The sequence below is a fragment of the Emys orbicularis genome, chromosome 2 (genome assembly GCF_028017835.1).
Source record: "Emys orbicularis isolate rEmyOrb1 chromosome 2, rEmyOrb1.hap1, whole genome shotgun sequence".
NCBI lineage: Eukaryota > Metazoa > Chordata > Testudines > Emydidae > Emys > Emys orbicularis.
In genome coordinates, this window is record NC_088684.1 from 211,536,289 (window position 1) to 211,547,115 (window position 10,827).

The 10,827-nt window shown below is 41.9% G+C and overlaps 1 protein-coding gene across 1 annotated transcript; it reads right to left on the bottom strand.

Moving 5' to 3' along the window:
* Positions 1 to 560: 560 nt before the first annotated feature.
* Positions 561 to 3,380, bottom strand: CCR4 (C-C motif chemokine receptor 4). The gene is made up of 2 exons (XM_065398196.1): positions 3,271 to 3,380; positions 561 to 1,799 (listed from the first exon to the last, which is right to left on the bottom strand). The coding sequence occupies exon 2, from the start codon at positions 1,787 to 1,789 to the stop codon at positions 722 to 724; it is 1,068 nt and encodes a 355-aa protein (XP_065254268.1). The 5' UTR covers positions 1,790 to 1,799; positions 3,271 to 3,380; the 3' UTR covers positions 561 to 721.
* Positions 3,381 to 10,827: the final 7,447 nt, after the last annotated feature.

The window sequence follows — 10,827 nt, forward strand, 5'->3', positions numbered from 1 at the left end:
TTTATTTAAAAATATTTCTACCAATGTCCATGTTAATTATTATGTAAAACTGCTATTCTAGGTAACAACATGATGGCAGGTTCATTCAAAATGTCTATATATGTGTGAAGACTTGTATAAAAAAGCATACATATGTGGTATAACATACTGTACAATTTAGATCTTGGTGAACAACAAGATTTTAAATATATCTTGTTTCAGTTTTCTTAGACACAAAGTATGTATTATCTAGGAAATATTCAACGAGAAAGCATGCTAAAACAGACAATTATTATACACTAGGACTCTGATCTAACAAACCCTATGCCGATAACTGGAATATGCTAAGATTTCCAAAGCATTTTGTGATGACTGTTGATCTCCGCCCCCCCGCCTTCCTCTTCCCCCCCCCCCCCCCCAGTGGGGCTCGCTGTTGGTGCTGATGAAGAACAAAAGGCACCGCATAGCACTGTAAATGCAGGTGTTGTTGGCACTGATCTGTAATATAAAATTAATTTTACATTTCCAAAAGCCTAGCCTAGGTTTCACTTCTCAAACATTTTCTCTTTTTTTCTCATTACATTCAAAAAAATCCAGAGGCAGGACTGAAAGCTTATGGTACATTTATTTTAAGGTGCTGGCTTATTTTTAAATGCACATCTGTTCAGCTTAAATGAGACACTTTTTAATGTTGTGATGTCTGTCAGTTTTTCTTGTAACTGTGGTAGACACTGCAGTATCTTTACAGAGCGTCTTGATCCCCAGTAGACTGTGTGTGGAATGAACTGGTTGATTCGGTGTGGTAAGTGGTGAGAAGTCCACAGCGTTTAAAAAACATTCTAGGTACCGCCCAGCTCTTAAAGAGCATCTTCACGTACTTCTTGAATTTTTCCCCCATAAAGAAATAGATAACGGGATTGAGACAACAGTGGAAAAAAGCCAGTGTTTCTGTCCCTTGCATTGCATAGTCCAGATCTTTGCTGATTTCACACTTTGTAATGATACCCAGGCCTACCAGCAATTGTAAGAAAAGCACAATGTTGTAAGGGGTCCAAAAAACAAAAAACACAATCATGACAGCAAAGATCATCTTCACAGCCTTATTCTTTTTCTCACTTCTACAGTACAGCAAGGTTTTAATGATCATCGAGTAGCAAAAAATCATAACCACTGAAGGTATCATGAGCCCTAGTATATTGACTTCCAAAGAGGAGAAAATCCTCCAGTTTGTGGAATTACCAGGGTACCGTGGTTTGCAGATGGTATGATTGCGTTCCTTATAGGATTCACTAAATATCATCTCTGGAACTGAGGCTGAAATGGCTACTAACCATACAATAAGACTGGTAAAGATGCCATAGTTGACGGTTCTTGCTCTCAAGGCAAACACAGCATGAACTATTGCCAAGTATCTATCAATGCTCATGAGCATAATAAAAAATATCCCACTGTAAAACCCAACCAGATAGATCCAAGAAATGATTTTACACAATCCGTCCCCAAAAACCCACTGATCTGCTGCATAATAAGACCAGAAGGGAAGGGAGAAAACAAACAGCAAATCTGAGATTGCAAGGTTGAGCAGATAAACGTCGGTCATGCTCTTCAGCCTCTTGTATTTGAACAGGACCAAAATGACTAGAGAGTTCCCTACCAAGCCAAGCAGGAATACCAGAGAGTAAAGTGTGGGCAGAAAGTGTGATCCAAACTTCTTGATGCTTTCTTTACGGCAAGGTTTTGAAGAATCGTCATAACTATAGGCATCATATAGAGCCGAATAGTCGTAGATTTCTGTGGTTTGGTTGTTCATTTTCCACTTCCTGAGAAGAAGCAGGTACAAATGTTAATAGATGCTCAAGGGGGAGTTAAAAATCTTTACCTAAAATAGAGGCAACTTTGAAACCGTATCACCAAAGAAGTCTTTGAAAGGAACTTGAATAAGAATGAAGTCTTTGCAGTTCTAATGCACGTTTCATCTGAGGTTTGAAAATCTAGGTTTTTGGTGGATCCAGATCTCAGTTAGCATTAAAGATTTACAAATCCATACTGGACAGAAATGGGGGCCACTCCCTGATATGTTAATGGACACTCCTAGCACTATGCAACGCTACATAAAAGTTTAGGGCATGCAGTGGGGCTGTTTGTTTTCAGTTGAAACTGCAGCTGGGAGGGAGGAAGGTGGAGTTTAATTAGTAAAATAAGTGACAGAAATCCTTCAAACCTTGGAACCAAATCATAAGAACTGAAATCCTAGTCCCAATGAAGTAAATGATAAAACTCCAATTGACTTCCACCCACAGTATTTATACCAGCAAACATTGACTAAGGACTAAGTGAAAAATAAGCAAGGACCGCAGCATCTGACTCATTTTTAGAGCACTACTCCTTTTTAATGCAATGTTCATGCAGTTCCTGAATATCAGCAATAGGACTCTCTTACTTAACAGTACCAGCACTTAACTTGCTGTCCAGAAAATATATTTGTATTTTCAGTAGTCTCTTTCTTCAGTGGCCAAGTGAGTGACAGGAATTTGTCACATTAATATGCATGTTCTGTTTTAGTAGATGTATTTTAATTGGCATTATTTTAAGAAGGCTACGCTGCTCAGTTGGTGGACACAGCATAAAAAGACTGCATGTGAATGTAGGTAACAATAGCATTATTCATCCAAGCATTTCCTAGCTTTTTGCCAAAGTGAATTAAGTCTCTCCACATTTTTGGAGGTTGGTAAGTATCCCCATTTGTAGAAAAGGAGAAAATGAAACTGAGTAGGGTTAAGTGACTTGTCTAAGGTCGTGCTAGGACCAGGGACAGAATCTATAATGGCTGTTTCCAAGTTTTATGCTCCAGTCAGAAGAGAGAACTCCTTCCCACCCTGTAGTTGTGTTATATTGCAGATAGATATTGATTTGTTAAGCTGAAGTACAAATTACATAAAACACCAATAGGGGAAAAAAAGAAGGACCTTTAAGCCAGTGGTCTAGAAATTGCTTTTAGTGCTAGAGTATATACACTGAACAACTCACAAGAATTAGTTAGGAGTCACTGCAACTAGATTCAGACATTTTAGTTAATTTTAAAATGCAAATTCTACCCTTTTGTAATAAAATAAAAACTAAACATGAACATTTTGATTATGCCCATGTTTGAAAATTGTTCAATTTCAAAGTGAAGCAATAGCAGAAAGAAAACTCATTAAAGTACATGAATATCTGCATAATCATATATATAAAACAAATGTATAAAATATACAAAATCACTGTTTCTGAATTGCATTTTGTAAATTGTACCTTTTCTCCCCCTTCACAGTTGATCTGAAGAAACCCTTTGCCTGAAATTGCAGAGTCTCCTGTTTTCTGGGTAAGTCGGTAGCTTGCTCACTGTAGCTGTGAATGTGGTGTGGCATAATCTGAAAGGAAGTACAAGGTTTTCGTTGGGGAGTCCGTCCCAGAGCAGAGACATTTAATTCTCATGATAATGTGCCTTTAAAATATATATATTGAAACAACCACCACTTTCCTGCGAATGCCATGAGGCAGGGATTAGTGTGTCTTATTCCTTCTAGCTTTCTCCATTTCCAACTGGTGATTGGTCTTCTGCTTGTGTCTCTTTCTGAATTTACTTGAACACAGTTGCTCCTTTGTTTTCTTTTCTCCCAGCTATTCCTCAAGGACCCGAGAGGTCATGAAAGATTTATGGGATCTTCCTGATGTGAGTAGTTCATTGACTCCAGTGTAACATTGACCCCAAGAGGATTACACCTATGAAAAGGGACTGAAGGATGAGTTAATTAAAAGCTGAGAAAAGTGCCTATAATATACTCTTCGAGTTGTTTAATAATCTGTTTGGTTTTATCTTTGCACCTGGACTTTCCACATTTTGCTCTAACATAATTCTCTAAAGCAGGGGTTTTCCAATGTGTGTACAATGTCTTAATAGGGAGATTGTCTCCGGTTCGCCTAGCATGGCATTGCAAAAGCAAGGATCGCCTCCCTCTTATTTATGGTGGTGCGGACCACTTCCCTCATTTACAAACACATCTAATTCCTTTGGCAGCTGCAAGAATTGCTTAAATGGAAAATAATATCAAGAAATTACTGTGTATTTCTAGCTGGCTTTAATGTAATACGTTGTGACTGAATGCTCCCCTGTATTCACACCCCACTCACTATTGTAATGATCTTTGTACAAAATATGCCTTGTGAGGTAGCATTTGAAAATTAGTGACTTGTTGGTCAATAGTATCATGGTGAAATGTACGTCGTCATCATCATCATGTTCCTATTATGCCTCTGGCATTTAGGGCAGTGACGAAGCTCCTCTACTCCTGTCTGTTTCTGGCAAGTCTTTCAATGGTTCCCCAGCTGTGCCCCAGGTTTTTCAGCTTGGCTTCCGCAGCAATACACCATGTTGTTTTCGGGCGGCCTCGTTTTCACTTGCCTTCAGGTGTCCATCTTATTGCTATTCTGGTGATGGAATCAGTTTCCATCCGAAGCACATGGCCGATCCATCTCCAACACCTCCTGGCAATGATGGTGCTCAGATCCTCTAGGCTGCACTGTGTCAATAGATCTTGGTTTGAGATTGTTCTGGGCCAAAAGATACAGAGGATTTTTCTGAGGCAGGTTGTATGGAATGAAGACAGTTTGGACACGTCATACTTTCTCCTTCCCCAGCATTCTGCACTATAAAGTAGAGTTGAAAGTACACAGCTATGATAAATCTTGACTTTGGTTTTGGTGTTGTATTTTGATCATATCCAGACCGTATTTAAGCTCCTGAAGGTGTTCCTGGCTTTATTGATTTTGTTCCGGATGTCCTGGCTTGTTCCACCGATCTGGCTGATGGTGCTGCCCATGTATGTGAATGTTTCTACATTGGTGAGAACATAATCCTCTCTCCGTACAGATGATGGTAAGTCAATATTAAAGGTCATGATATCTGTCTTATTGCGATTGATTTTCAGTCCAATTTGCTGGCTGAATGCGTTGAGTCGAGTTGTTTTTCCTTGAATATGGTGTTGGGTATGTGATAGGAGGGTGACATCATCTGCGAAGTCCAGGTCTTCAAGGGATGAGAAGAGTGTCCATTTAATGCTTCTTGGCACGTCTTCTGTTGTACACCGCTGTGACGTTCCCATCTGGTGTTATCTGGACTGGTGATCTACTAGGCCTCTCCAATCCTTGACTCTGGGAGCCAGCCGTAACCTGCTCTGCTGTGAGAACCCCCACTCCTGGGCTGTTCACGCACAGCCTCTGGCATGTAAGCTGCTCCCAGCGACTTGCAAGCGAATGACACTAGCCAATATCTCCGGTCCCAGACACAAGCCTAGGAACCTCCATCTTGCAGTGTCCAGTTATGCCCACTGCAAGCTTATATGAGTTCGTCAATTTAACAAAGAAATTGATATGTACCAGGCTTGTTAGCCCAAGGGGGGCCTCTGACACTCTTCAGACAAAACGCATTGCTTCAGGTACAATAAACAAACAGATTTATTAACTATAAAGATAGATTTTAAGTGATTATAAGTCAAAGCATAACAAGTCAGATTTGGTCAAATGAAATAAAAGCAAAATGCATTCTAAGCTGATCTTAACACTTTAAATGTCCTTAAAAACGTAGATGCTTCTCACCACAGGCTGGCTGGTTACTTTTCAGTCAGGCTCTCCCCTTTTATCAGCGTTTCAGTTGCGTGGTGGTGGTGTTGTCTGTAGATGTAGGTGGAAGAGAGAGAGCATGACAAAATGTCTCTCCCTTTTATCATGTCCTTTCTTCCCTCTTGGCTTTGCCCCACCCCCTTCAGAGTCAGGTGAGCATTACCTCATCGCAGTCCCAAACTGACCAAAGGAAGGGGGTGACTCCCTCGAGTCCATTGTTACTGTAAGGCTGGGCTGGGTTTGTCCCATCCATGTCCTGATGAGGTGTGAACTGGCTCTCTTTTCTTGGAGAGTGTTTGCATGGGCTTGCTTTAAGCCACGAGGATACATTTTCAGCCTCATAACTATATGCATGAAATTATAACCTATAACCTTACTATAACCTTACTGTAACAATTACTATAACATCACTATAACAACCATGCTCAGTGCAGTATGAGCCTTCTGAAGACACCCAACATGATACACTTTGCATTGGATACCACACAATCATTTTATAAAGATGAACATGGGGGTATAGGGTGTTCCCACAAGGTACAGAGCATCACAGCCGCATTACCCAGTCGATGGCAATGTTGAAGAGGGTTGCAGACATGACACACCCCTGACGTACTCCTGTTTTGACTTCAAAACTGAGCTCACTGTGATCAACACTGCATATAAAGTTGAAATCGAAGCTTTTGATGACATTGATTATACAGAAAAGAATTCCATATGCCCGCAGAATGCGCCATAAGCTGGTCTTGTGAATGCTATCAAAAGCTTCTCAAAGTCTATGAAACTTCTGTAGAGTTGCAGTTGCCATTCTAAGCACTGTTCTATTATGTTTCGTAGATCTGGTCTGTGCATCCATGCCCTTTCCAAAAACCAGCTTGCTCTTTTCTGAGAACGCTATCAGCTGCCTCTGATATACACTGGACTATGATCTTACACAATACTTTGCTTGGCACAGATAAAAGTGTGATACCATGCCAGTTATTACAATCGCTGAAAGTTCCTTTTTTTGGGTATCTTCACTATAATCCCATTGGTCCACTCATCTGGCACCTTTTCCCTTTCCCAGACTGATGTAAATAGAGGGGCCTGGATAGATGCTGCTAATTTAGGGTTTACCTTGAACAATTCTGTATTCAAGTTATCCTTGCCAGAAGCTTTCCCATTTTTTAAAGATTTGATGGCTTGAATGATCTCTTCCTTAGTTGGGGTGTCTGTGCTGATATCAAGATCTTCTTCTGCCTCCTAGATGTTTTCTTCCTCTTTAGGTGGCTCCCTGTTCAGCAATTCTTTTAAATGCTCTGTCCAGCACATTTCTTATTCTTTTTCCTTTGTTCCTGATGAGAGTGTTTGTTGGTGTCTGCCGTTTACCACTGATAAGTCGTGTCATTTTGTAGATGGTTCCTTGTTCACCACGAGCAGATGCATCCTCTGCTTGTGTTGCGAGATTATCACTATAATGCCGTTTGTCCGCTCTCACAAGGTGTTTGACCTCCGAGTGTTATGCTTATAAGAAGCACACGGGATCTTTTTCAGGGGAAAAGGCAATACGCCGCATTTATTGAAGATACAACAATTAGCATGTGCATTCAATCACACCACACACACACACTCTCTGTCCTGCCAGTCGATGTTATAGTTACCAGTCCAGAGTCTGGATCAATCTAGTGGCCAGCTAGGTTGATCATGGGTAGATAGGAGCCGGGTTCTGTTGGTTGCGACACGATGCTCTGGGGAAGTCTTGGCAGGGTGAACCCAAAGTTTCATGGCAAGGCACCCTGTTTATATAATGATTTTCCTTCATCGGGACCAATGAGTTTTGCACCATCATGTTGTAATCAATTGTTGTTTGGCGAGTGCTTGTTTTCTTAAATTGTCCTTCTCATCCTTTATCTTGTTCTTTCATCAAGTCTCTCAGGGAGTTATCCCATGCTGGTTTTGATCACAGCTGTCTTGTCCCCATTGATAGGTGCCTGTCTCATCTTTAGAATCGTCAATCTGCCCTCCTCTGACATTTCAATAGGGGTGTGTTGCAGCCTCCTGGTGCCCTTGCATCTGTCTTTGGTTCCTCCCTAGACCATCTGGTTCAGCAATGACCTTCACACTTATCTTTTAACACACACATTCCTCATTCACATACAAAACAGAATTAATTTACACAGAACATTTTGAGCAGGAACATCAAATTGCAATGCAAAAGAAAACAATCATGGCATTCTTTTACTTATTTTAAAATGCTAAACCTACAACAAATTGGTGACCCTCAAAGGTCTGTTTCTGCCTTGAAATCAGCTCAGACACAGATTCTGGCTGATGCATCTTTACCAAATGGCTCATTAGGCCATTCCTTTCCGCTATTCTCAAAAATGGTGGCTGGCAGGATATGGTCAAATCATACACCAATACATTTAATACATGCTACATTATTATTCTTTATCCTTCATTATAAATTATATAAAATACAAACATAAAATCCTACTACTACACCGGTGTGCCTTGCTATACTGCTCATGGTATTTGTCCTTTAGCTTCTGGGATTTTATGTCTAAAACTTTTTTCTCCAGGGCTCATCTGGTTTCTATGGTGTTCCATGTGCCGGGTGTAATCCACTCCTTCCTTCTCTTCTGCATGTAGCCTAGACAGGCTTCATTGCTCTGTTTATAAATTGCTGTTACTTTGTCCCACTTCTTGTTGATCTCCTCATCTGCATTCCCTCCTCTTCATCAAGGTCTGCAAGTGCTTGAGACCTGTTCTTTGACTGCCGAATGAAGGCTTTCTATATTTCAATGGACTTTAGCTTGTCAATATCATAACGTCTACGTCCCTTGTTTGGTGGACCCACACTTCTCAGTTTTAGCTTGATGGAGGCTGTTACAAGGTGCTATTCATTGCCAACATCTGCACCCCTTCTCACTTTCACATCTGTCAGTGAGCGTCACCATTTGCCATTGATCATGATATGGTCAATCTGGTTCTTATCTCTGCCATTTGGAGAACACCATGTCAGCTTGTAAATTTCACGATGTTCAAATAGGGTTCCCCCGACGACTAGGTCATTTATATTACAGAAATCAATAAGCCTTTCTCCGTTTTCATTCATAGTGCCACACCCATGTCTTCCTATTGCTCTGTCCTTGTTTGTGTTGTCCTTACCGACCTTGGCGTTCAGGTCTCCCATGATGATAGTTAGGTCGTGGCGTGGTACTCTCTCTAACTCCGCCTGTAGTGTAAGGTAGAATTTGTCCCTTACTTCGTCATCACTGTCATTTGTCGGAGCATAACACTGAATCAGGATATTATTACGTTTCCCTTTCAGTCTGGATCTCATAAGTCTGCTGCTGATGGATTTCCATTCAAGAAGGGAATGCTCCACTCTCTTCTTCAAAAGGATGGCAACACTCTCATGGTGTTGTCCATCATCCCGTCCAGAAAACCACAAAGTTTTTCCCGAGGCTATTGTTAATTTTCCCGATCCTGTCCATCTACTCTCGCTGACACCCAGGATGTGTAAGCTGTAGCGTCTCATCTCTGCTGTGACCTGAGCTAGCTTCCCTGCTTCGTACATTGTCCGTACTTCCAAAAACCAAGTTTGGTTTTTGTCTTGGTGTTGAGCACTTCAGTCTTCATGCCAGTGGCTTCCTTTCGGCTTTCACCACTGGCAGTCATACAGGTCATTGACTCCTGAAGGCCATCTCACACGGTAAAGGTTGATTTCTCCATCACTGTTTCCGTAACATATTTTGTTTTTTACAAGACAGTGTTGTTAGCCATGTACCTAACCCCCAACCTGGGTGTCTGTTTTGTCTGGCCTGTTCCCCACAGACCAATCTGGCATGATTGAACCTACCAGGAGCAAAAAGCCCCTGCTGACACAGACTCTGGGGATCGTTAGAGCACGCAAGCTGTCCCGCCATGACAAGGCACGGACACCAGATGCTCAGAGAAACAAGTTTGTTTACGTGTGCAGGAGATAACGCTGCCCGCCTCTTGTTTACAAAGTCACCTGAAAGTGAGAACGGGTTTGCAAGGCACTACTATAGCTGGCATCGCAAGATATTTACGTGCCAGATGTGCTAAAGATTCATATGTCCCTTCATGCTTCGGCCACCATTCCAGAGGACATGCTTCCATGCTGATGACGCTCATTTAAAAAAAATAATGTGTTAATTAAATTTGTGACTGAACTCCTTGGGGAAAAATTGTATGTCTTCTGCCCTGTGTTTTACCCACATTCTGCCATATATTTCATGTTACAGCCATTTCAGATGATGACCCAGCATATGTTGTTCGTTTTAAGAACACTTTCACTGCAGATTGGACAAAACGCAAAGAAGGTACCAATGTGAGATTTCTAAAGATAGCTACAGCACTCAACCCACAGTTTAAAAATCTGACGTGCCTTCCAAAATCTGAGAGGGACAAGGTGTGGAGCATGCTTTCGGAAATCTTAAAAGAGCAACACTCCAATTCGGAAACTACAGAACCCGAACCACCAAAATAGAAAGTCAACCTTCTGCTGGTGGAATCAGCCGAGGGTGCTCACCAAAAAAGACTGTTTATGTGCCCGGGGGTGGCCTGGGAATCCTCCCTTGAGATCTCTAGGAAGCTTTCATGGAGGTACTTTGCAATTCTTTGCAGAAGGTTTCTGGGAAGGGCTGCCTTATTTTGTCCACCACAGTAGGACACATTCCGGCGCCACTCCAGTATTAACTCTTCTGGCATCATTGCGGCACACAGAATTGCAACATAAGGACCAGGTCTGTACCCAGACGCTTGCAGCATCTGCGCCCTTTCGGCCTCTGTTACCCTCAGGAGAGTGATATCGCAGAGTCACCTAGGGGAAAGGGGGAAGTTTTAAAAGCCAGCCCTTAAACCGCAAGTAATTCGATAAGTAATCCGCCCCTGTTTGGTGAATTCTGGGTCACACAACCACGCTTTCCCAAGCATGTCCTGGTTGTGGTTGGAAGGGATCACCCCGTGTTGCAGCCAGCATTTAAAGAAGGAGGGGGACACTTCCTGTTCATCTCCCTTCCACCCCAACCCGGTGCCGCTTTTGTAACAATCAAATTATTTTCAGGGCTTTACGCTGGTGCCTGTCCTCAAGCACCATTCAGGTTGCTATGGGAAAGGGGATTGTGCTGAGGTTGGAACCATTGATCCCAAGGATAGCTTAACAAAAGCTGCAGCACAGGACCT